The sequence below is a fragment of the Cotesia typhae genome, unplaced genomic scaffold, assembly GCF_013202065.1.
Source record: "Cotesia typhae breed Kobodo isofemale line unplaced genomic scaffold, CoteBio_Ctyphae scaffold_13, whole genome shotgun sequence".
Classification (NCBI taxonomy): Eukaryota; Metazoa; Arthropoda; class Insecta; order Hymenoptera; family Braconidae; genus Cotesia; species Cotesia typhae.
In genome coordinates this window covers 14,426,603-14,453,039 of record NW_027423774.1, presented here as the reverse complement: position 1 = coordinate 14,453,039, position 26,437 = coordinate 14,426,603, and the positions used below count along the sequence as shown (strand labels likewise).

General features: G+C 31.4%; 2 protein-coding genes across 4 annotated transcripts in view; one reads left to right on the top strand and one right to left on the bottom strand.

Moving 5' to 3' along the window:
- The first annotated feature begins 1,888 nt into the window (after positions 1 to 1,888).
- The window catches only part of Syn (synapsin), a 295,521-nt gene continuing 270,972 nt past the window's right edge, over positions 1,889 to 26,437 (top strand). The window contains exon 1 of one of the 3 annotated variants that reach the window (XM_074254996.1): positions 1,889 to 1,929. The gene's annotated coding sequence lies outside the window, so the exon portion shown is untranslated. Of the gene's footprint in view, positions 1,930 to 2,455; positions 2,595 to 22,495; positions 22,516 to 26,437 lie in introns of those variants that run through there. The other 2 variants (XM_074254995.1, XM_074254997.1) reach the window with 2 other exon arrangements.
- Positions 11,863 to 17,538, bottom strand: LOC141534087 (uncharacterized). Its single transcript, XM_074253227.1, has 4 exons — positions 17,340 to 17,538; positions 12,993 to 13,337; positions 12,232 to 12,828; positions 11,863 to 12,044 (listed from the first exon to the last, which is right to left on the bottom strand). The coding sequence occupies exons 1-4, from the start codon at positions 17,536 to 17,538 to the stop codon at positions 11,863 to 11,865; spliced, it is 1,323 nt and encodes a 440-aa protein (XP_074109328.1).

The window sequence follows — 26,437 nt, the reverse complement described above, 5'->3', positions numbered from 1 at the left end:
TATCTTCATTTGGTGTACACGTGACAGTATTGCAGCCATGTACATTTAAACATTGGATTTTCTTTTAACTAATGTTAACTAAATAAGTAACGAATTTTACATTATAAAAGATTACAAAAGATACCTCAAACGATCATAAACCATTATTCCCAAACTAATTTACTTTTAATGGTTTATGGATCATTTGGGGTCCAAGGTTTTATGTTATCTAAGAACCTTTTTGGATTATAGTGATAAAAATATTAGAGATAGTAAAATGCATTAGGCTATTTGTGTAGGCATTTTTAAGCAAATAACCCAAGTACTTTTGAAATAACATTACTAATATATTTTATGGTTCTAGGTTTTTTTTACCCATTAAGAAAGATAAAGTTCTTATCGGCTTTACTTGGGATTTTATGAAAATTTTCCCATCGATAGGAAAAATATATAAAAATTTGGCCAGATATAACAATATATATATATTATAACAAAATTATATTATTTTCTGTACGTAAATGAAATCTACTTCCATTTCGGCTGCCGAATGGTCTTTTTTTTGTACTCCGTAGTTTTACTTGACAATAGCCGAGAAACCTACTTCAGAAGATTTCAGGAATTTCAGCGGCATTTACGTTATGTATTGTACTCCGCAGTTTGACTTGAAAACACTCGAGAAATCTACTCTAGAGGATTCTAGGAATTTTAGTGGTAGTTTTGTAAATTTTTTGTATTTAGCTGAAAGCACCTGAGAAACCTACCCCCAAAAATTCCAGGAATTTTAGCGGCCTTATTGTTATTTTTATATTCCGCAGTTTTACCTGAAATCAGTTGAAATGTTGCTTTCGGAAGATTTTAGCAGTTTTAGTCGCAGCCTTAAGAGTCTTTAACATCATAGATACGCAGATTATTGATCAGATCCAAGATTATTTATTTATAAAACTAAGCTTTTTATCCAATTGGTTTTAGATGAATCTCCAAGGACTTATGATAGTCACCGCAAGGACCTTTTTTTTTGAACTGGGTCAACACAAACAGCTACAACCTTGGGATTCATAAATTTTTTTTTTCTCAAATTTTCGTGATTTTAAGTCAAAACATTGGATAATAATGCCATATTATTACTTTTGTAAAACAACATGATTTAATAGCAAAAAAAAATTACTGGAAATTCCTATTTTTTCGTGTCTCTGACTACCCCTAACCCCTTAAAGCAAATTGAACTTCTGTAACCAGTTAATTTTAATCCATATATAGGTATTTATACTTCGAACCTGATAGTTGTAACTGCAATGACGTTTATCACAATCTTGTGGTAAACTCCATTGCAATTTTTTTTTTGGTATCATTAATTTTCCTCATTAATTTCCGAGGTTCAAGCAAACGTTTATCTTTGTACAAGATTTATTAAAGGAAGGACGTTGTAATGGTTTAAAAAAATAATGAAATTGGATAATACAAAGCTTCTGCAATAGCTGGTCGAGTGTTCTTCTTTGAAAACTTTGCTGTATTTGATTTCGAAATTTATTTAGGACGTTATTAACCAGCACAATTTCTGATAATCTCATGGTTTAGTCTTGAGATAGTTTTGTAATTTTTCAGATTTAGTGTTAAAATAAGTGTATATAATCATAAAGACTGGGGACTTGATGAAAAAATAAAAATAATTATATAAAATTGAAGCGATATACCAGATGAACCGTCTTTTTGTTTACATAAAGTGACTTACATATATTTTATACTTCTAGAAGGTATAAAATCGGTTGTGAATAAAGTCTATATACGGAGTATATAGGCAAACGTAAGATCTTGTGTGTTCTTTCTTAAATTCAACAACGCAACCGCGATATTATCGACCCATAGCAAGCCGGGTAACACCCTCAACGTTTTTCTATAGATTGTGCCGTTGTATCAGTCAACTAGTGAATAGGGTGCATGCATGGGATTTGGGTGAGTCATTAAAGTTTCGATTCTTGAAAATAATCTAATAGCTGGAAGCAAAATAAGTCGCTTGTTTTTTAAATTAGAATGAAAGATATGTAAATTCTGTAAAGGCAATAGAGAAACCTGAATATTAAGTTTTATGTAAAACTAATTTGAATCCATCATCGTTTTAATATTAGATCTAAGATGTCATTGTGTAAAAATCATAATTGTTCTAATTGAAGTATTCATAACAATGAGAGATATTTTATAAAGTTTGTTATATTATGTTTTTACTTTTCATAAAACATTTTATTAAGTAAAAAAGAAGATACGTAACTTTGTATATTACTAAATATTTAAAAATATAGAAAAAATCAATTTAAGAAACAAGTGTATGAATAGAAAAAGACATTTAAAGTTAATTTTAATTTTATGCGATATAACATACTGAGTGTAATAAAAACAATCTAAAAATAAATCGAATTACTGTGTTTGCTTCTGATATGAATTCTTAAAAATGTTCAGTTATTTCGATAATGTTTGCTTTTCTACTAAAAAATTACAGATCTTCAAAAATTAGGAAGGTTACTGTTTAAGTTTCATGTGCAAGAATTCAACCAGATATTGATATTTCGATTATATAAAGAGCAATTTTAACCATTTTCAAGCAGAAGTCCTCATGTGTGCTCGTAAGTGTATGTTTGTATATGTCAATCGCTGACGAAATTGGAATGAATTAACCGGTCCAGATCTATTTTCCATCAATGAAAGAATCATCCAACTTAGATTTTATAAAGATTCAGAATGAATCTTCCGATAAAATTAAAAAAAAAATTTTGCCTGCGTAACTTCTGTGTTGGATTACAGAGAAATTATGAAAACCTAATCATTTATAGTTATGGAAATGTAAAGTATGCCAAAAATAGAATCAAATTGTTTGTTATTTATAAAAAACGTAACCGTTAATTATCAAGTAAATCTATTCTTGCCAAATAAGTTTCTTGTATCTTGAATAATGCATCGAAATGTATCATTTTTTACATGAAAAAACTACATCGAAACGTCGCAAACAACCGAATTTTAATAGTTCGCTTCGAAAAATATATTATCAATAACTCGAAACGGTATTGTTTTTTCAACAAAAACAAGTTTTCTGATAAGCGTTTAATTATAACCTAATAATACAGAAAGATTTATTAATTAAATTGAAACCAAAAATTAGTAAAATGACCGAAAGAGCCTCGTGGAAAATTTAGATTATTTTTATAATGGAAACTTTTTTATGTCACGAAAGAATGCATCGATTTTGATTTTTCATACGTCATTCGATGTAATTTTTTTAGGTTAAAAGCGGTTGATAGATATTTTTCTCATATATAAGACAAAATTTCGAAAAAAACGCTTTGCTCTTCGATAGATAATTTAATTATTTATCGAAGAGCAAAGCGCTTTTTTGGAAAATTGTCATTTATTTATGCATAAAATACGTTCCAAGATTCCATTTGTTGTATAAGTATGACAGAGATACTTTTGTTTGACCAATAGAGAGCGAGAGAGAAAAAATTGTCAACCCTTTTTAAGAGCTGGTTAGGTTATGGAATTGATCGATGAAGGAGCTCAAAACTTATTTTGAAAAACCACGATTTCTATATTGTTTCAACTTCCCGCTGAGAAAATGAATAATTTTCGAAAATCGGGAAATTATTGTTTTTACTTTGTTTTTTCGAAAATCGAGTTCTCATCAGGTCTCGACGTTGTGAGGTCTTAGGAAGCTTCCCTGACTATTAGCCGTCTCCTGCCCACTTCGCTAGACGAATCAAATAGGAATCGATGCATTTCTTTTCTTCATGTTTTTATGTTAATTTTTTAACTTTATTTCATTATTTTTTTTTTCCGTTTTTATTATTTTGCCTTCCGGTCGGAAAGTGGCAACTTTCGTTCCTCTGCGCTAATCAAAGTTGCCACTTTCCGCCTTCGTCGGATAAAAAAATAGTATACAGTCCTTGGAAAGTAAAAAAGAAAACTTCAGATCACCATTACATGTGAGGAACTGATTTTCAAAAAGGTATGTTTTCATATTTTAAAAGAGCAGTTTTTTGACCTTTTTAATATTAATTACTTCAAGAATTATAAAGATTTCGGAATAAAAATCGAATTGTAGCTTCATAACCAAGAGCACTTTGTAGCTAAATTAAAAAAGTTCAATAAAAATATTTACAATTGAAGATAACCAGTTTTTTGTCTCGAATAATCAAAAATGCAAATATACCTTTTTGAAACTCAATTCCTCATGTGATCTAAGGCTTTTGTTATCTTTTTTTCCAAAGGGTGTAATATGCTATTTTTTTTATTAAAGAATTTTTCATACAACCTGCATTGAAAATGCGAATTTCAATGCCTGTTGAGCCAACTGAAACTAGTCAATTTCAGACTAGTGCGACCGTTGCCGGGCAGGAATCAATTATTCCTTCCCTGTGGGCAGGAAATGATGATTTTCTGCCCGCGAGATGAAATTGCAGTTTTATTTCCAATACTATCAGAGTATCTTCTGTTTATTTTTCACCATTATAACTGTCATTCTAACCGTTAACTGTACTGACATATTATAATTCTGTTGCTAAGCATAAATAAGAACGACAAAAGAAAACCATTCAATTCACGAGTAATGTTGAATCTAAAATGAACCATTACTTTCTTGAATTGTAGTTTTTAGTTTTCTTAATCAATTTTATAATAAAATGGGATCTAAAACTATCTAGTTCTGGTTTGCTCCAGACATTGACACTAGCATTATTAATGCAACTTGTATGAAAAATATAATGTGTGACGCGGGATGAAACACGATTTCAGACCGAGTGATGCCAGCCCTCGCTTCGCTCCGGCAGGCAACTTCACTCTGGTCTGAAATCGTTTTGTTTCATCCCTAGTCACACAATATACTATTTTTTTTTATTTTAATTTTTTTTTAATCTCTGATTACTCATGGGAGCGCGTGGCTGGAATGCTTGGAAGAGTGTGTGTGGAAATACGTTTTAGTATATTACACCCCTTGGGAAAGAAAATAAGAAAAGCCTCAGATCACATGTTTGTCGACCTCGGCTTCGCCTCGGCCAACAATTACACGTGAGGTTTTCTTTTTTACTTTCCAAGAGTTGTATACTATTTTTTTGTTTGACAAAGGCGGAAAGCGGAAACTTTGTTTAGCGCAACGAGACGAAAGTTGCCACTTTCCGCCCGGAGGACAAAAAACAACGTTATAGTAATGTTATACATTTTTTCGGGCTTTATGCACTCGAATATGAAGAAGAAATGCTGTTCATTTATTTTATTAGCAGAAACAAATGACTATTTATACAAATTAAAGAAAAAAAGGCGAAGGGTTGATGGAATTAAAAAGATAAATAGCCTAAAACCTTCTACAACTAATTCTGCGTCGAATGGTCATGGTCTCATGCCGATCGGTCCAGTAGTTTTTAAGCTTACCGCGGTGGAAAAAAAATGATTATATATATTGTAACAGTTTTACCTGCTCAGGTTGGCCCCTAATCAATTTTATAAATAAACTAACTAAATTAACAAACAATATAATTATCAGGGCGCCACCAGGATTTTTAATCACGGTTCCTGGAACCGGTCCAGAGCTGAGAAATCTTATTCTTAGGGTAGAGAGAGTGTGCTGCTGAATAATAAATAATTAATTAACAAGATTGATCAATATTTATTAACAATAAAAAAGGAAAACTTAACGGTATCTTGACTTAAAACAAGTTAACAAAATTCAATCACTCACACACTATCCACACTTAACAATATTCTTATTTTCGACGAGCCCTTTTCGGCGTCTACACGTGACGGGCCCCTTTCGGCGTCTACCCGTTTAATATTTTAACTAACCAAACTAACTAAATTTTTAATCACCCGCACAGAGACCAATCGTATGCAGGGATCGTTGACTCGGCTCATAGGAGTAACAGCCCAGTGACCAAACGTAGACCTAGATACTCCTGCAGCTTATTCACACTTTACTACAGAACAACAGCTCAGTGAGCAAACGTAGACCTAGATGTTCTGCAGCACACTCTCATAACCCGCTCCAGCTACAGCAGTAACAGCCCAGTGACCAAACGTAGACCTAGATACTGTGCAACTCACACATAACCCACACTTGTCTCACACTAACACTACTGATTTGACTTTATTTATAATTTAATAATTAAGAATAATTTAATTTTGTTTATAACTTAAAATTTGTGCCATTAAAACATTCAATCATTAGAATCTAATAAAACGATAACTTTCAATTAACAACCTATTTCCAAAATAGCCCTAACTAACTATTATAATTTTCAAATTCCGATTGTTAATTTTCTTTGAATTAAAGTATTATTTGGATTAAAATTCCTAAGTAAGTTATAGTCACGGTCTTAATAATATAACAATAATTATTTAAAACAAGAGGCTTAATACCTTAAATTAACTTTTGATAATTAAATTAATCACGATATAATTTTTACAATCACGTTCAAAATTATTAACACAAGTTTAATTAATTAATTCTGACTAAATTTTCCTGTGACCTTTTGACTCAAAATAACTAATTCTTTAAACTTAATGTCCACGTCGATAATTATTAATTTTCAGTAAATTTTAATTTAACTAATTCACGGACTTAATCCCAAAAATTACTAAATTTATAATTAATAAATAAAATAGTTTTACAATGAAATATTTTCAATAATTAATTCTTAATAAAATATCCGATAATTTTCCAATAGTTTTATAAATTATAAAAAATCGACAAAAGTCGGAATATTCAATTTTATTTGCTAGAACATTCGCTAGCTTAGTTGTCTTTGACCTTGGGTGTTGGAATTTACTGCGACACAAAATGTACTGACGCTCGACCAAAATTCCACGAGTAAAAAGTTTGTCGATTATTTTTCAAGCGACAAAATTAATCAATTTTTCCTAAGTTAATTTGTTATAAAATTACAACAATTTATTTAACGAATTTTTCGGATGTTAATTATTTAATTGATAAATTTTTTAGTTGTTAAATTTTTCCCGCAAGGTTGATTGAGTGATTCTCGGGTATAAGCCCCCAGGAAAATCATTCGATCCAAAACTAGCGAATGTTCAACTATTATTGATTGAATTAATCGTCGATTAAACAATCCAATTGATAATTAATTAGAAGAAGTAACTGGGTATTAGGTAAACCGCGGTCCACTTCTTTTCCATAGAGTAATAATTGATACCTTGACGAATAAGATGATGATCTAACTCTCTAATTGAAGATGAAGTCCTAGTTGTAGTTGGCTTTCTTCGTCTCGTCACTACTCCGGGGATCGGTCCTTCTCGATTTCCGTGGCACTCAGTCTGGCGGTCACACTACTTCTCCCTTTTCCACAGCACGGCTCACCTATTTTAATCCAAAACTACCCCCTCCTACTCTCCCCTTAGGCCCGAAAATCGAGACGCGCCAGTGCTATGTCGAATAGTTATCGATATCCGGTGACTTATCGATTTAGGGTAATTTTACCCTGTTACAATATATATATATACCCTGATAGCCACCTTACCTATAACTTACTGTCAATCTACGTCCGCAATTTGAAGCAAACTTGACGGAAAGAGTTGGCAAAGCGAGCGATTACCTATTAGTTACCTATAACTTACTCTGCAAATAGACGTCAAAACTTGCTATACAAGTATTTCCTTCAAATTGTAGTAAAGTTGAAAGGAAATTTAACTACAAGTTTGATTGTTAACTTGTATTCAAGTTGCGGCCGTAGATTTCCGTCAATTTGCTTACAAGTGTTGTTGAAAGAAGAATTACCGCCCACTTGATGTATAAATTAACCGTAACTGCTGGAAGTCAACACTTACTGAGAAAGCGCTGGCTATCAGGGTATTATGATGGGTTTTCCTTCACGGCACTGGCGTCGACAGCACCGGGGAGTTCCACCTAAATGTTGGCTTACCTGGTTCGTAGCTTGTTGGGCGCCAGGAACTTTACGTTCCGCGGTTCGAAAGTTAGCACTTGGTCGTCGTTGGGCGGCAGGTCAACATCGAAGAGATCCTAAATTGGATAGTGCGGGTCTAGGAATCGATTCGGAATAATTACCACCAGAGAAAAGAAAATGTTAACGCACAGGGACTGCTTACAAATCGATTTATTAACTCACAAGGTACTAGATTGAACCAGTACACAGGTTCGGTAATTCGCAATAACAAAAATTATCTTCACAACAATTTATAAATCGATCCAAACAAAAGTCTGTCCCTCTGGTCCGTTCTCAACAACAAAATCTTTAATTCAACAGAAAAAAATAACAAAAAAAAATAATTGTTTCGCTGCTTGTCTCGTAACAACAAATTTCGAATTTCTCGATACAAAAAAAATTTTTACTGGTCGTCGTTCGTCTTAACAAATCAGGAATAGAAAAATTAACAACAAAAAGAAAAGTTATAATAGTTTCGCGTTTCTTCTCCTACAACAAAATTTCGAATTTATCAAAAAACTAATAATTATCGTCGCTTTGCTTCGTATCAACAAATTTTTTTTAATTTCTCAACCCAAAAAAAATATAATTGTCTTAGCCTTTTTTTCGTAATCAACAACCTTTTCTAAAATTTTGAAAAAAAATTAACAACAAAAAAAAATTAGTATTGCTTCGTATTTTCTTCCTAACAGACAATTTCGAATCAAAATTAAACAAAAATTAACAATAAAAATTGTACTGTTTCGTATTTCGTTCATACAGCCAATTTCGCATTTATCAGTAGCATCGATTTGTCGTATACTCGTTCGATGATACAATCGATCGATCAATTATCCGCCGCGGCGGGTAAGTGAACCGTCGGTAACTGTTGTTACCCGGCGGGCAATATACGGGACAAACTCGAGGTATAGTTTCTAATTGCGCTTTTAGATGGCCCCTGAGTCGAACCAAATTGGTGCGGCAGACTTTTACCAAATAAATTGACAACTGCGTAATGATTTGATCTTTCGATAAAACAATTCAATAATTAATTATAGATTACAATTCGGACAAGTAATAGGCCTTATTCGACCTCGACTTAATCGCGGACCGCGGTGAAGTCACCCAGGTGTATTAACAAACTGCGACCGCACTTACCCCGTTCAGTCGGCTCTCCAGGGAGATTTGAAATTCCTGATAGCAGGTGTCGGTGGTGCTGATTGCCGCAGAGGCTCTCGGCGATGGCGTCACGGAATTTTTGTTGTCGAAATAACCAAAATTTTGTTCGAATTCTTGACTGCCTGGTAGTTGGTAATTACAGCAATTTACGAGAGAAATTCTAGCGTCAACTGGATCGACACTCAAAATAACAATTACTCAACAAAATAATTAAATTCACCACGTAGGCGGCTGAATTTTCGTAATAACAATTAATAATCGGGTTTCACTTTTTCGTAGCGTGACAATAATTTTATCAGCGGTTCGACAATGGCTTTTTCAGTGTCCGGCTCAGAAGTTTCAAAATTAATAATTAATAATCGATTCAATTTTACTTTGGATCGTGATAACAAAAATTAACAACGGTTCAACAGTCGTTTCGGTATCCCGCCTAGAATTGCTGGCTTTTCCGTTTTCCAGCAACATGTGGTTTTTCGCTAGCGCAGCTACCAAGCTGCGCGTCCAATCAGCCGTCGTCGGATAAATTTCCAGGATCGATGGTTGGTCGATTCCCAAATTAGTGTTCCATTCGGCGTTCAGGTGGAGCCCTGGCGTGCTCCCGTTGCTTCCTCGTACTGTTATTCGTCAATTCCGATTCCATTCCGGTTTCGGGTTTCCCTCGTTGATCGTTGTCGCTTCCAGATGTCTCCTCGGTCGTTGATATCGACTGAGATGCGGGTTCACCCGGTCGCTTTTCTCATTCATACTTTATCAATCACACTATCCGATACATCGAAATTTTGTTCGGACGCATCCATTCCTCATTAGTATTATTTGGCGCGGTTCGGCTTAAATGTTACCTCGAGCTTTGTATTATGATCGGAACCACTTGGGGCGACACAGTCGCGTCGAATCTCCGCAATCCATCAGCTTGGCCAACACACAAGGCTAAATAATACTAAAAAAACATTAATCTCTAATTGAAATCTAAAGGTGAAATTCCCCATGTCACAATATATATATATATATTAGGGTGATTCAAAAAAAAAGAATATTTTTTTTTTCGTTTGGTACTCTGAAAAATAGGTTCCTAGACACCTCTAAGAAAGCCTCTCCAAGCATGAGTTCTTAATTGTAACGGGAAGGTCCTCCTTCTTACAGTTTTCTATTTTTTCTTATTATCAGATAGAAAAATTTATATCTCGCTTCCAACTACTTGAAAAAATATCTTGTTCCTTAGATTTTGTAGGAAATTGAATGCTCTACAAAAAAGGTCTCTTACGATTTTTTCGTAAACCCAACCGTTTAAAAGATATTAACGGTTAAAGTTTGATTATTTTTGGGAAAATTTTTTATTTCTTATGAATTTTATAACTCAATGAAAAAAAATCATTATGAATGATGAAACTCATAGTTTTGTAGGAAATTTACTGCTCTATAAAAATGGTCTCTTATGATTTTTCGATCAAGTTGAGCGTTTACGAGATATTCATCGTCAAACATCAATGCATATCAATTTTTCTAGTTTTTGATCAATAATTCGAAAAATTTCAATTTATTCTGTGAGTTTCAAGGAAATTTAGACAAATTTGAGTTTCTATGAATAGAAATATGTTATGAACTATTTTTTTAATTAGTTTTTTTAGTCTTGGACATGTTTGATTACATTAAAACAAAAAATTAGTGCATTTTTTTAAATATATAATTCAATTTAGTGTGTTTCACATGTGTTTCACTTTTTTATCGAAGAATTTATTTATTTAATTATCAACTGCCATATAATTTTCAATATTTTCAACATAACGGTACACTTTTACTGTAAATAATTTCCTCTATTGCAGTTTGGGTAGTTTTTTCGATGTTCTTTGATAATTTGCAATAAGTATTGGAATTGCTCTTCATTTTTGTCAAGCATTGATTATACTCACTAACTAATGCAACAGCTCGTTCTGCTGAATCATTAACAACTTTCAATTGGTTAAAGTATTCTTTATTTTCAATGTAACTGTCATTAGTAGGCCACGATTCAATATCTTTATCAAGGAAGTCATATGGTAAATCAAAGATTTTAAAGAGATTTAAAGACTTTTTAGAAACAAAGTCACTCAGACTTTTTGCGTTAATGAATTTAAATCGTTTTTATCAATTATAAATTTTTAGCTTTAGAATCTGTACCGTTACGAGTATTAACAGCTCCAACAATATTTTTTTACTTCCAATGAAACGGTATCGTCAAATAATGATAAAATGGCAAGTTCATCACTTAAATACCATAAATGCAAAATCATTTTTTCACAAGTTGCTGAAGAAATCAATGAATTGATATTTTTGTACTCGAATAAATTTTTCAAAAACTGCAAGTCATGATTAGCAGCAGTTGTTGCAGAAGTTGATGAAAACCAAGCTTTTAAATACAGTGTAACTATAAATATACAAATTTGCCGAAGACCGTCCAATTCTTTATTAGAAAGTTTAAATTCATTTCTGAATAGAAACATTTTTAAACTGTAAATTGCCTTCGCCATCCACCTAGCATGATGAATTGCACCAGGACGTTTGAAAAAAATTTCTTCTTGAGGCATTTCTCCAAGGAAAATCAAAGACAATTCCAACAATTCTTTATAGTCATCTCGGGGTTGTAGAAACTATCAAAAACAATTAAAAATTTGTCAGAAACAAGAAAATTTTTTTCTTAAAATCGCAGTTAAATCATACCTGTAAGGATTGTGCAATTAAACTAGATATTTCATTTTTTTATCCAAAATGATATCAGCAACAACAGTATCTTCAATTCCAGATTTATAATTAGTTTTATTTATTTCATCCCATGATTTTTAAATCTTCCGAACATTGGTACGTTTGGCCCAGATGACACAGGCCAATATACTTCAAATGCACTTCTCAATATGATCTCAAAAATGTGGTGACGACATGGTAACCAGATTAACTCTCTTCCCAAAGTCTTTTCAATTGCCTTACATGTACCGTTATGAATTCCTGTATAAAGAAAATAGATAACTATCGTTAAATTTAATATTTTCAACAAATTGTAGATTATATTTAAAATCCAAATGAGTAAATAATTCTCAATAATTTCAAAAGTGAAATTCAGTAAGCAATAAAAATTAAACTAGAACGTTAATAATTAAATATTTTTTAGATTAAATTATCATTGATAAGTTACCTGTATTAACTGCCGTCGTGTCAAAACACATCGCCTTAACATAATTAGTAATACCCCATTCACTCAATGTCGATAAAATGGCTGATGTTTGATTGTCTGCCGTCCCAGAATTCATTTTTGGAACCCCAAGTAATTGTTCGGTACCAAATGCAGTTAAAATAACTGGTAGCCGTTCCACAGATTTTGATCCAACAAGGTCATTCAGCATTTTTCCGTCCCAATGCACAACGTATTTATCGTGTGTCTTAAAGTTGTCATTAAGTCCTTTAGCAATGTCTTCTCTTTGAAGCATACGAGCTCGTTGAATTGAACTATAACTGAGCGTTGTATCTTCAATTTTAATACCTACTGCTAGTAAAACCGGAGCAATAATAAACATCGCATTTCTACTGCTGACATTAGCTCGGTCGAGTCCAAAAATGACTTCAGGAGTTAAGACATCAAGTTTTGCTCGTTTTGTCGGAATTGGAGGTTCATACTCTGAATCAGATCCAAAATTTGTAACTCCACTTAATGTATACGTAGAGAACGACTCTGATTTTTCACTTGGAACAATCGCATGACTGGTAGACGGTTGATCTAAGTCTGGAATAAGATCTGTTTTATAAATTAAACGAAGAAAATGTATAGAATTCATTCATTTTGATGACAAATAATTAAGAAAGGACTCCAAAAATTGTCTAGTCAAATGTCATCTAGTCATCTATGAAAAGTTACACTACTACCTGACTTTATAATAATTAAATATCTCAGATACTTACTACTCTCATCTATTCCCATCATAGTTGTGGTTAAGTTTGATACAGGTACATTATTAGAAAGAATCTCTTTATGGGTACCGAATTTTTGATCCAAATACAACTTTCTAATATTATCATCAAGCACTTTTAAGGATTTTTCGCTCACAATGTCGAATAATTGTTCAAGATCAGTCTGAAATTTCATTTCCTTTTGGTTTTGCGCTGAATTCTTTTTATCGAAATTTTTTTGTAATTTTAACCATTGACTGTGATAGCGAAGAAATTTTTTGACTGCATTAGGAGCTCCACTAGTTGGAATCTGATTTTTTCCACAGTTCAATAACTTGGTCAACTGAATTTTTAGCACTTTGTTTGATTGAATACTTTAAAATTTTAAGTTGGTAGAAAAACACACGCATAACCTCTTTCACTTTTGGTATTACGTTCCGAAATTCTTTGTAGAGGTATTCCGATAAAACGTATTTCTTTATTCATTGTAGGTTAATTGATGATAAATAAATTTATGTGATGATTATAAGACTTATTTAAAATGAATTATTTTATTACGTATTCAAGATGATCAGTTTTAGGAACACTGAAAATACGGTATTAAATGGGTAGATACTGAAGATAGTTGAGAGTAAAAAACATAGATGGCGTTAGTTTCAGAAGACAAACAGAAGAAGAAATGGAATTCAAAACAAAAATCCCCTCGAACGAAAATTTTATGTATATTTTGTGAAAAACAATTTAAAAATACGCACTGAACAAATTTCATAATAATAAATGACAACGCGATTAAGATTTTAAATTATTAAAGATAAAATTAAAAAAATATTATTAGAATAAAAACTTTCAAATGAATTTTTGAACAGAAAACATCTATAGGAGTTGCTTTTATAATAAAAACTCAAATTTGTCTAAATTTCCTTGAAACTCACAGAATAAAGTGAAATTTTTCGAATTATTGATCAAAAACTAGAAAAATTGATATGCATTTATGTTTGACGATGAATATCTCGTAAACGCTCAACTTGATCGAAAAATCATAAGAGACCATTTTTATAGAGCAGTAAATTTTCTACAAAACTATGAGATTCATCATTCATAATGATTTTTTTTCATTGAGTTATAAAATTCATAAGAAATAAAAAATTTTCCCAAAAATAATCAAACTTTAACCGTTAATATCTTTTAAACGGTTGGGTTTACGAAAAAAATCGTAAGAGACCTTTTTTGTAGAGCATTCAATTTCCTACAAAATCTAAGGAACAAGATATTTTTTCAAGTAGTTGGAAGCGAGATATAAATTTTTCTATCTGATAATAAGAAAAATAGAAAACTGTAAGAAGGAGGACCTTCCCGTTACAATTAAGAACTCATGCTTGGAGAGGCTTTCTTAGAGGTGTCTAGGAACCTATTTTTCAGAGTACCAAACGAAAAAAAAATATTCTTTTTTTTTGAATCACCTAATATATATATATATATATATATATATATATATATATATATATATATATATATATATATATATATATATATATATATATATATATATATATATATATATATATATATATGTGTGTGTGTGTGTGTGTGTGTATAGGGGAGGGGGGGGCAAAATGGGGTACCCCAAAAATTTGGTGAAAATTTTGATATTTTCAAATTTGATACTATTGAAAACAAAACATTATTTTTCATTGTTAACAGCATTTTATTTGATAATAAAACACAATTTAGCTAAATCAACCATTATTAGGGATGGGGGGGGGGGGCAAAATGGGGTACCCCAAAAATTTGATAAAAATCTTTATATTTTTAAATTTGATAATATTGAATACCAAGTATTTTTTTTCATTGCTAACAGCATTTTATTAAATAATAAAACACAATTTAGCGAAAGCAACCATTATTAATCAAATAACCACTGAAAATCGCACGTTAAAATTAAGAAACAACTATAAATAACAAACAATACACTTATTAACACTAATTTACTGAAACTTTTCACAGGTAATGACTGATAAACTCCACATATATTTTAATTTTTCCAATTTGACATTTCATATTAAACGGTATTTTCTTCGCCAAAAAACTTTTTCTTATATAATGAAACATATTAGAATGAAAATCACAATTAATCACTTGAAATAACATTTTAACACTAATATTTAATTATGAATCACTAACGAGAAACTATAATAACATTAAATTGATTAACTGTTCATTTTTAAAACTTTTACAGTTAATCACAAATTAATTGTCACATGTAAAAAAATTAGGAATACGGTAGACCCTGAAGGCCATCCGTGCAACTTCCCGCTAATTCCATGCCTAGGTGCATAAAACTGCACTAATGATGTTTTTGAGCTCTTCGAACTTAAAAGTCTGATAGAAGTATCATAGAACAATATTCTTTAAATTTTCAAACCGCACTAACTTTTCAATAAATCAACCGATTTTCACGCGGTTGGCAGAATTTGACGCAATTTTTTTAGTTTCATGGTGAATCTTCAAGTTTAAATTGATAAAACTAGGAAATTTCGAGTAATTCCAAAAAAACACCTTTTTTGGTTTTTTAACTTCCTGCTAAGAAAACTGAAAATTTTCAAAAATTGGGAAGTTATTGGTTTCACCCCGTTTTTCGAAAATCGAGTTCTCATCAGATCTTGACGTTTTGAGGTCCTAGAAAGCTTCCCTGACTATTCCCGCGATGATGACCATGTGTGTGTGTGTGTGTGTGTGTGTGACCCTTTTATAACTTTTGAACGGCTTGACTGATTTCATCGCGGTTGGTGCCATTCGAAAGGGCTTGACCAAACTTAGATTTTCTGAAAATTTGAACCGATTCGGACCAGTAGATTTTGAGAAATTGTAAAAAAACTACAAAAAAAAATTTTTTGAAACGTGGTTTTTTTGGAATAGCTTTTAAACGGCTTTACCGATAAATTCCAAAAACTAATCAGCTCTTATCATCAAAAAACCACGCCGATTGCCGCCAGTTCGGTCAAAATCGGTTGATTCGTTCGTGAGTTATCGTGAACGAAAGAAAACCGAAAAAAGTGTTTTTTCGGGGTTACTCTGAAATTTTCGGTTCGATTAATTAAGACCTAAAAATAACTTATGAGCATGATGAAACTGCGTCGAATACCGCCAACCGCGTGGAAATCGGTTGATCCATTCAAAAGTTATCACGATTTGAAAATTCCAAAAATATTGATTTAATAAACTCCTATCAAACTTTTGAGCTCGGAGAGCTCAAAACTACACGCAAATTAGATTTTTGAGCTGGAAGAGCTCAAAAACATAATAAGTGCAATATCGAGCGCTTAATTACGAAAGTAGCGGGAAGTTGCAGGGATGGCCGTCAGGGTCAACCGTTTTCCTAATTTTTTTGTTCATGATATTTCTTGAACGAATTGACCAATTTTGACCAGCTTGACGGCGATCGACGTAATTTTTTCATGCTAATAGCTGATTAGTTTTTAAAATCGATCAGCGCAGCCTCTTAAAAGTTATTCCAAAAAATGTCGGAGTTATGTTAAAAAAACACTTGTTTCCAAATATTTTATCGAGAATATCTCTCGAACCAATCAACCAATTTCCCCGTTTTTGGCAGCGATTGACGCGATTTTTTAAGCTTTAAAATTACTCTACATCATCAAAAACGATCCGAGAAGAAATGACGAAGTTATGTCAAAAAAACACTTTTTTCGATTTTCTTTCGTTCACAATATCTCTCGAACGAATGAACCGATTTTGACCGGATTGGCGACGATCGGCGTGGTTTTTCAAGCTTAAGGGCGGATTAGTTTTTAAAATTGATCGATAGAACCGTTTAAAAGATATTCCAAAAAAACCACTCAAAAATGATTTTTTTCTTATTTTTTTTGAGATTTTTCAAGATTTCTTAAAATCTATCGGTCCGAATCGGTTCAAATTCTCAGGAAATCTAAGTTCGAGGGAACTCTTTAGAACACCGTTTAGTTCGTTTTGATCGGTTCAGTCGTTCAAAAGTTATATAAACGAGTTACATAGTCACACACACACACACACACACACGCGCGCGCGCGCGCGCGCGAACAAAACAATTTGCTCCAAAAAATTATTTAAAAAAAATTGCATTTTTAATTTTTTAAAACTTCTAAATGTCAATTTTTTTATATTTTTTTTTGTCATAATTTATTTGTTAAAAAAAATTCTAAAAATTATTAAATATCTGCTAAATTTATCATCATAAAAAACTTTAAAAACTATAAGTGCAATTTTTTAGAAATATCTTTTTAGTTGTAATTTAATTAATAAAAAAAATCAAAAATTTTCAGACGTCTGCTAACTTCAGTGTCATTGATTTTTTAATAAAAAAACCTTTAGCAACAGCTATTTCCATATCTGGGTTTTGTCGGTAAATTGCAACACGACGTTCTAAAGTCGTTTGAGGAACTCCAAATCTTTGAGCAGCAACCTTATAACCCATTTCTCTATCACAGACAGCTTGAATAGTATTAGCCATCGAAATTGGATCCCAGCTTTGTCTATTAGTTGTACGTTTGTACTTGCGCACCATATTTTATTTTTTTTTTATCAACTAACACTATCACAGTTCATTGAAGTTCACAATGTAAACAAGTTTAGAAGTAAACAAAAACAATATGTCAGTTACACGTTGCGGTTAGAAATTTAAAAATATAATTCATTCTACGCCACTGTATGGGGTAATCGTGAATGGAGCGCTATTAGCGGTAAAGTGAATAAACATATTTAAAATTGGCGCTAAATTAAAAACAGAGTGAAATGCAAAATTTTAAATAATCATCATAAAAAAAATTTTCTTTAAACAATTTTATTTTTGAGATTATTTTCTAGCGTATTAAGAATTTTAAATATTTAAACGGAAAAATATTGATAATATAACTTTATGTGATAAAAATATTGAAAAAATAATTGTTTTTCGTTTCTGCATGTATTATTAATGTTAATAGTGATTTGTTTTACGTAAATTATTAAAAAAAAATTATTATTTATGAACTTCATGTTGTTATAAATATATTAGTAATCTTACATTATTGAGAGGTACCCCATTTTGCCCGCAAAAAAAAAAATTTTTTTTTCTACGGCAACTTGAAATTTGATTATTTTCCTTTAATTACAAGTGAAAACGAGAAATATCAGCATATTTAAGTCCTTGAAAACATAACGGTTTCTTAAGTACCCCATTTTGCCTTCCCCCCGCCCCTATATATATATATATATATATATATATATATATATATATATATATATATATATATATATATATATATATATATATATATATATATTTTATATATATATATATATATATATATATATATATATATATATATATATGTATTTTATTTACTTCTATCAAATTTATTTAAATTCTATCAAATTTTATAGTTGTAGGAACTCTATTTGAAAAATATGAACTTTTTAATAATTATCACTCCCGTACTCCTATGTTGGGGAAGAATTTCGTAAGATCCTATTCGAGATGATTTCTACATTATAGATAAAAGCTTCCAACAAAAATTCGAGTCCATAGAAACTATTATTCTAAAATAAGAGATTTTCATTGTTAACGCCCCCGCAATCCCTCATGGGGTTAGAATTCGAGAAAATCTATTCTTAGCTGAACTTGGCCAGGCATGTTCAGGTCTGATCAGATCTGTTCATGTCTGACTCGATCAGGTCCAAAAAAAAAAAAAAGCGATGCCTGTGGGGATTCGAACCGTAGATGCCACGCTCTACGGCCTGCTACTTTACCTCTTGACCATATAACTCATCTTTACTTGAGGAGTATCTTTCAAACTACTTCAAGTAATTTAAATTTCATACATGACTTATTTTTACAGTTAAGGAAGCTAACTATGTCGAATTTATTAATTATTAATAATTTATTGTATATCAGAGTTATTTATTTAAAACGGCTATGCATTTTTTTCGCTCCATTAACATGTGGCTTGTTATATCCGGATTGATTATAATTAAATAATTAATTAGTACAGTGGGCCTTGAGGAGGCTCGGACACGTTTTAGATAGATTTTCTCTTGTAGCTTCTCTACAAGAGTTTTATTTTTATTGTGGATTTCGTACGCCTTCCAGTAAACAGGAGTTCCAACGGCGAATTTAAAGGGAAGTCGGTAACAAATACTGACCTCACGGTCGTCCTTTATAAATTTCCTAGCTGATCTGAATTTGAATTGGTCGATCGGTAGATCCTGGAATGATTTCTCCTTCTTTTCTCGTGGTAGAGATCGGTGTAGTTGAAAAGGTTCAGGATTTTAATTTAGAATGAAGTGAGCAAGAAGTTCTAGTTTTATAGTTCATTCAATTATTTGCTCTATGGGCTAGACGCACTCAATGTACACTATTTCTCTTATGAACTATCACTTATTTCTATGTTTTATAGTGTTTTAATTATGAGTTCGTAACCAGAGTAACGACTCCGGCAGACGCTTAGATCCGCCGTTAAATATATAATAGACAGTAATTTTATAATTTTAGATAAAGATATTACTATGGACAACAGGGCCCTCGATACAGGCGCGGTTCGTAGAAGTTATAAATTTAAAGAATCAAATTTTTTCGATGTTTTTCAAATTTTCGTAACCTTTAGCTTTTTAAATAATGCCGATACTAATTTATTTTCAGAAAATTTTTTGAAAAATGACATCATTTATAAATAAATGAAAAAAGCTTGCTGAAAAAAGTTGACTGAAAAAAGAAGTATTTTCAGTTTCTCATAGATGGCGTATGGTTAGAAAATTCTTTCCTACCTAGAAAGTTAAGTTATATATGTTATAGTCCAAATTAAATATTGATTTGATTTACTCTCTGAGTAGTATCTGTCATTACCAGCAAATGCACTTTATTTGCTGTTGATGTTTTGACATGCTCAACTATGAACGATTATATGTTTATCGAAATATTTTTGTGATGAAAATATTATTCGAAAAAAAAATTCTTTACAAAACATGCATTAATTCTTTCAATAGTTTAATTTTCAATTTTCTCCAATTCTGACCAGTAAATTTTTTGAAACGAAACTTTCTCTTCTTTTTACTGGAAAACTGAATAAGTCTTATTAAATCTTTAATAACCCTTTAGGAAAGTCCCAACTTGCAGGGGAAATTTGACTTTTTAAGAGATTTTTCAGAGAATTATTTCCACAAGGATTCCTACAAGAAGTTTTAATAACTCTGAATAACTCTTCTGGCAGAGTCCGAAATCTTGGTAAAAACCTGACTTTCTAAGTCGAATAAAGAGTTTTTCTGATTTAATAAGACTTTTTCGGACTTTTTAAGAAAACAAAAAACTTTATGAACTATTATTCGTACTTATTAAAATTTTTTTTCAGTTATTTCAGAGAAATTTTGCCACAGGAAGAAGTTTATTGTCCCAGAGGAGGAAAAATCTGGTGAAGCCAGATAAAAAAACCTCCTCGATGATAAGTACAAGAAAAATCGTATATGAATGTGTAATTGTAATTTAGTCAGGGCGGGACCGTAACTATTGTTGTTTAGTCAGGGCGGGACCGTAACTATTGTTGTTTAGTCAGGGCGGGACCGTAACTATTGTTGTTTAGTCAGGGCAGGACCGTAACTATGATAATATTGAACTATTCCCGTTGGATAGTCAATGTGTATTGCTAATTATAGGCGAATATTAACGACTCGTTGAGAGTCGTGTTAAATTGTATGTGTGTGTGCGAGAACCGATCAAAGCCAAGGCGGCGTGATCAACCACGGGCCGTCAATACCCAAAAAATGTGAGAGAGAGAGAGCTCGGAAGTATGGCGTCTGCCCGAATTGTCGCGCAATTTTCTACAAAATTGCACTGATCAGCGAATAACTGGATTCAGCTGAGTTTGTGAAGATGAATTGAATAATATTGAGTAAAGTGAAGTAAAACGATGACTTTTGAAAATTTATGAATTGTATTGTATGCTATGTAATGTGCAAGAGCGATTGCGTAAAAATTACTACTGATTCAAGGGCCTCAGAGCAACTAGTGGTCCTGGCCACTGCACGAGCCAATTCGGTTTTTTTTATACGGCCCCGATCTGCGCGATACCGTTCTGCGCCTACGCCGCAACTTGACGACTATAATGACTCCCGAATTTGAACGAATTCCGGTAAGAAAATTGTTCGAGAGTTTTCTAGTCGAAGCTAGAGCTAATATATATATAGATATAGTCATCTGATTTCGTACGCCCACGCTCTCTCTCAACAGATATAGATGTAATTGTGTGTAGCACAATACATGCATGATTCTACTCTACACACACACTCGTATATACTCCATCGTATATGTACGATTCGACTCGACAAATGAGTAAATCACAAGATGCTGAATCTCTAACAATAACTCCTGCCTCTCCGACATATATATATATATATATATATATATATATATATATATATATATATATATATATATATATATATATATATATATATATATATATATATATGTGTGTGTGTGTGTGTGTGTGTGTGTGTGTGTGTGTGTGTGTGTGTGTGTGTGTGTGTGTCAACTCGGTTAAAAATTATTCGCAGTTAAAGTTCAACTGAAAATAATATATGATGACTTTTACAATCTTTTATAGTTTTTTTTCCAAAAAACTTTTTAAACACATAAAACAACATATTGTTCGTGAATTTTATCATTTTTACTTCCCAATTTTATTGAGAAAAACTTATGTTATGTAGCACGATTCGAATGAAAGCGTTGAAAACTGATTTCAATGTAGTCGGAAGTACTGTAAATATTTTTGATGTGATTATGTCTATTATTTTTTAATTTGTTATCAGAAATCAAGTTTTACCGCTAAAATCACAGTAGATGGTGATTTAAGCGCCACCTTTTCTGCATTATTTACATGTAAATACTGCTTTAAGCGCCGTTTATTATCAACTTTGTTTACCGTGCAAAATCTTGTGTAGTTTTTTTTTTAATTTTCTTCTTCGAGTACGGAGAAGTTGATTGTTTTAATTTTTCAATTTCAACTCTTTAATTGTTGCAAATTTACGCTATTATTTAAAAATGAGATTCAAACCTATTTATTTAATTGGTAATACCAACACTAACGTTTTTGGTCGTAAATTACCTACCGTTAAAAAGAGGTTATGGTTTTTCCATCATCATATTTTATTGAAAAAGACAATCGAAGTGCAATGAACACCATGATCAAAGTTGAAAAACAATGGCTTTCTGCGGGAATATCTACTTGTGGAAGACAAAACGGTGTCCAAAAATTACGAAGTTTGCATTTTAGGTAGAAAAGTATACAAAAAATTCGAAATAGAAAAAATTCACCTGCTCAAATGAAAAATTGTTCCCTTTTCCAAAAAAAAGTGAGTGAACTCTTTGACATAACAGATCAGACGAGCCTTGGATCAATGAATCATGAAAAAAAACTGTTTTTAGAGGGACAAAAAAGCTCGAATCGGAGAGGATTTATTAATTTAGATTTAGATCCAAATGTTGATCGAAAATTCATGATAATTGATGAAATAAGTAAGTAATACATTTTTTAAGCATGTTTTCATATTTATAGTGTTAATCATTTAATATAAATAAATGATTGATAATCCTACTGTATAATTAATTAATTGACGATTATTATTTGTTAATGTAATGCAATAATTAGTTTTCTCATTCATTAGAAAAAGTTGTAGCTAGACTTTATTGATGAACTTCCCCTGGTTAAAAATATTGATTGAAAAGGATTGAAAATGATGAAATTAGAATACTTTTGAATAATTTCAATTCTTTTTCATGTATATATAGATATACAGTTCACATAGGGTGACTGATTCCCAATACTTTTCAATCAATATTTTTAATCAGGGTCAGCAGACGCTCAATAAAATTACCGTGGTTCTATCTCCTTTTTCTCATTGAACACTAATCAGAGCAAAAAAGACAATCCACGTAACTTAATGGAGCTTTTACTGTATATTTAGACGAATACTTATATTTTTTACTTCTAATTTTTAATGTTTAATTTTATTTTCACTTAGAGTGGTAAATTTTTATTTTAAACCTCAAATAATTTTCGCTTGCTCATAAAAGTATTCAAATTCGTAATTATAGATCAGCCGGTAGAAGATGAGCAGACCCTGATGTCTAGGCAAGAATCTTATATAATGCCATCTCAGTCAGCAGTAAGTTTGACCTCAAAATCAATTTCGGACTTTGAGAATGAATTAACACCACCTACGACTTCAAAAATTAATTTAATGACACCAGAATTAGCTTCTGCGTTAGATCGAGCGAACGTTTCTAGTAGAAATGCCACATACATCCTTGCAGCGACTTTAAAAAGTGTTGGATTTGATTTGAATAATGTAAATATGAGTTATAAAACAATTCAACGTAGTTGTATAGCTTAACGTAAAGAAATCGCAGAAGGCTTGAAAGATGCGTTGAGATTTGAAGGACATTATATTGTGCACTGGGGTGGAAAATTATTGACAGATATTACTGGAACCGAGTCTGTAGACAGACATCCAATCATTCTGACATCACGTGGTGTTGAACAATTGTTAGGTGTGCCGCAGCTAAAGTCGGGAAGTAACAATGATCAAACAGTTGCTATCCTAGAAACTTTGAATCAGTGGGGCGTTAGCTCATACGTCAACGGGATGTGTTTTGACCTAGCAGCTGTTAATACAGGATGGTTATGAATATAATTTAAGCTTTTGATCCAGATCATTTATGATTTTTGTTTATTGAATTCATTTTCTAGGAATTCATCATGGTACTTGTGCTGAAATAGAGAAGGCTTTGAATAGAGATTTGATACATTTACCTTGTCGACATCACATTTTTGAACTCGTTTTAAAAGGTGTGTTTGAGGTATATTGGCCGACCTCATCAGGCCCAAACGTACAGTTCCTCTCGAGATTCAAAAATAAATGGAATGAGCTGAATAAATCAAAATTCAAAGCTGGAATAAACGATAGCCTCGTTAATAGAGTTTTGTCGGATAGTAAACAAGTGTTAGTTACTTTGATTGAAGAAAATTTATAGGTACATAATCATAAATTTGGCTTCATAAAAATTATACACGCAATATGATATTAGTGAAGTTTTCTGATACTTCTCGCCTTTATTAAATAATATAAATTAAATTTTTTATGAATTCTTTATAGGTTTGTCAACCGAGAGACGATTATAAGCAGCTTTTAGAGCTGTCATGGATTTTTTTGGGGGAAACGCCAAAAAAATAACTTTTCATTTAAATATCCGGGTCCAGTTCATCATGCTCGTTGGATGGCAAAAGCCATTTATTCTCTAAAAATATTTCTTTTTAAAGAAGAATTCGATTTATCACGGCGAGAAAGCAACGGTTTGCATGAAATATGTATTTTCCTTGAGAAAATATATTTAAAAGCTTGGTTCACTGTTCCATCAGTAATTCTGGCTCCAAACAATGACTTGACCTTCATGCAAGATTTAATTAAGTACAGAGATATTAACAGTGCCATATTGAAATCAGCTTGTTTGAAAATGGTGAATCATCTCTGGTATTTAAGTGAACATTTAGATTATATTTCAAATATTTGATTTACCCGTTGACTTTATTGATAAAGACATACAATTTTGGACTCAAGGTGAAAGCTATCAAGACAATCTGGCATTTTTTGAGCACCTCAGTGTTGTCAATGATGTAGCAAAAAGAGGAGTTGCATTAATAGAAGAGTACAACAAATGCCTCACAAAAGACGAAGAACAGCTGCAATACTTATTGCAAGTGGTTAAAAATCACCGTCAAAAATACCCTAATTGTAACAAAAAAAATTTGATTTGATTCTACGATAATGCAAAAAAACAAGTTATAAAAATAAAAAATTTTATTTTGATTGAATAATTGTTTGAAGACATCTTTTATTATTTTACATTACCTAATAATCAACTTTAAATAAGAACTGGGAATTTGAATATCGCTTCGCGCGTGCCTTAATTTTAAGCAATAATGAATTGTGGATCGTTTTTTGCGAGTAACAAATTTGGGAAGTAAAAATAATAAAAATCACGAACAATAGGTTGTTTTATGTGTTTAAGGCATTTTTTTGTAAAAAAACTATAAAAGATTGTGATAGTCATCATATATTATTTTCGGTTGAACTGCGAATAACTTTTAACCGAGTTAACTTAGCGAAAAATTATATCAGACCTTTTTTGTAGACCGTTCAATTTCCTACGAAAATATTTATTTATTTTTACCACACAATAACTCGTTGAGATACATCAAAATTCCAAAAAAAAACTCTTGGACGACCCTTGTGGAAATAATTCTCTGAAAAAACTCTTGAAAAGTCTTTATAACTCTGAATAAGACTTTTCGAAAGTCTTCACATCCCTAACTAAGTAAAGGAAAGACTTAATAAGTCTTCAAAACTCTGCGATACTCTTCAAAAATCAAATTTTCCCTGCAATTTCGGAATTTCTCAAAGAGTTATTAAGACTTGATAAGACTTGTTCAGTTTTACAGGAAAAGAAGAAAATATTTCTTTTCAAAAAAATTACTTATCAGAATTAAATAAAACTATAAAAAAGAATTAATGCATGTTTTAAAAAAATTTTTTTTAAATAATATTTTCATCACGAAAATACTTTGATAGGCATCAAATCACTCATAGTTGAGCAAGTCAAAACATCAACAGCAAATGAAGTGCACTTGCTGTTGGAAACAGATATTACTCAAAGAGTAAATCCAATCGGTATTTAATTTGGACTATCAAATATTAAAGTCAACTTTCTAGATAGGAGAGAATTTTCTATCCACACGCCATCTGCTGGAATTAATTGATACCTAACATATTTTAGTTTACGAATTTACAGTTAGAATCTTTGAGTGTTCTTAGTTTCTAATAGGTTAGGGATAACCCTGTGGAAAAGGTCTGATAAATTCTCATAGAAGACATGCGTTATCAGAAAACAGACCGTATTTGTCCACGAAAAACCTTATAAAAACTGATAAAATTATTTTCTTATAACAAGTGCGTTGAAAATATTTTTAACTTCAAATTCTCATAAGAGTTATAAGAATCTTGACAGAAAAATGATCAATATTTGTCAGCTATAAGTAACTATGAGATTGAATAATGTTTATGTCAATGAATAAGATCTAATGAGAATATCATTGAAGTAATTTTATCAGACTTCACTAGTACAATAGTAAAAAAAATTTTTTTTATTTTTTCTTCGTTATTCATACAAATAATCCGGACAACGCTAAGTAACAATCTTTAAAATATTTAATGAGTTAGTTCAGATTGTTTTATTGAAAGATTAATATTTGTCGTTATTCGAAAGATTTTTATTAAAAGGATATATATAGAAAGTTCAGTTAGTCAACAAGAATCTAAGAGAAGAGACTTATTAGAATTAATAAGTATTTCAGTTCAGGTAGTTTTACCAGTTTTAATCA

What these genes read in the sequence shown, in the direction of transcription:
- LOC141534087 (XM_074253227.1), bottom strand. Translation starts at nt 17,538, where the DNA reads ATGGTGCGCAAGTACAAACGTACAACTAATAGACAAAGCTGGGATCCA. An exon ending in GGAAATAGCTGTTGCTAAAG is followed by an intron (nt 13,338 to 17,339) that starts GTTTTTTTATTA and finishes AATCAAACAAAG; the next exon opens with TGCTAAAAATTCAGTTGACC. An exon ending in CACGACGGCAGTTAATACAG is followed by an intron (nt 12,045 to 12,231) that starts GTAACTTATCAA and finishes TTCTTTATACAG; the next exon opens with GAATTCATAACGGTACATGT.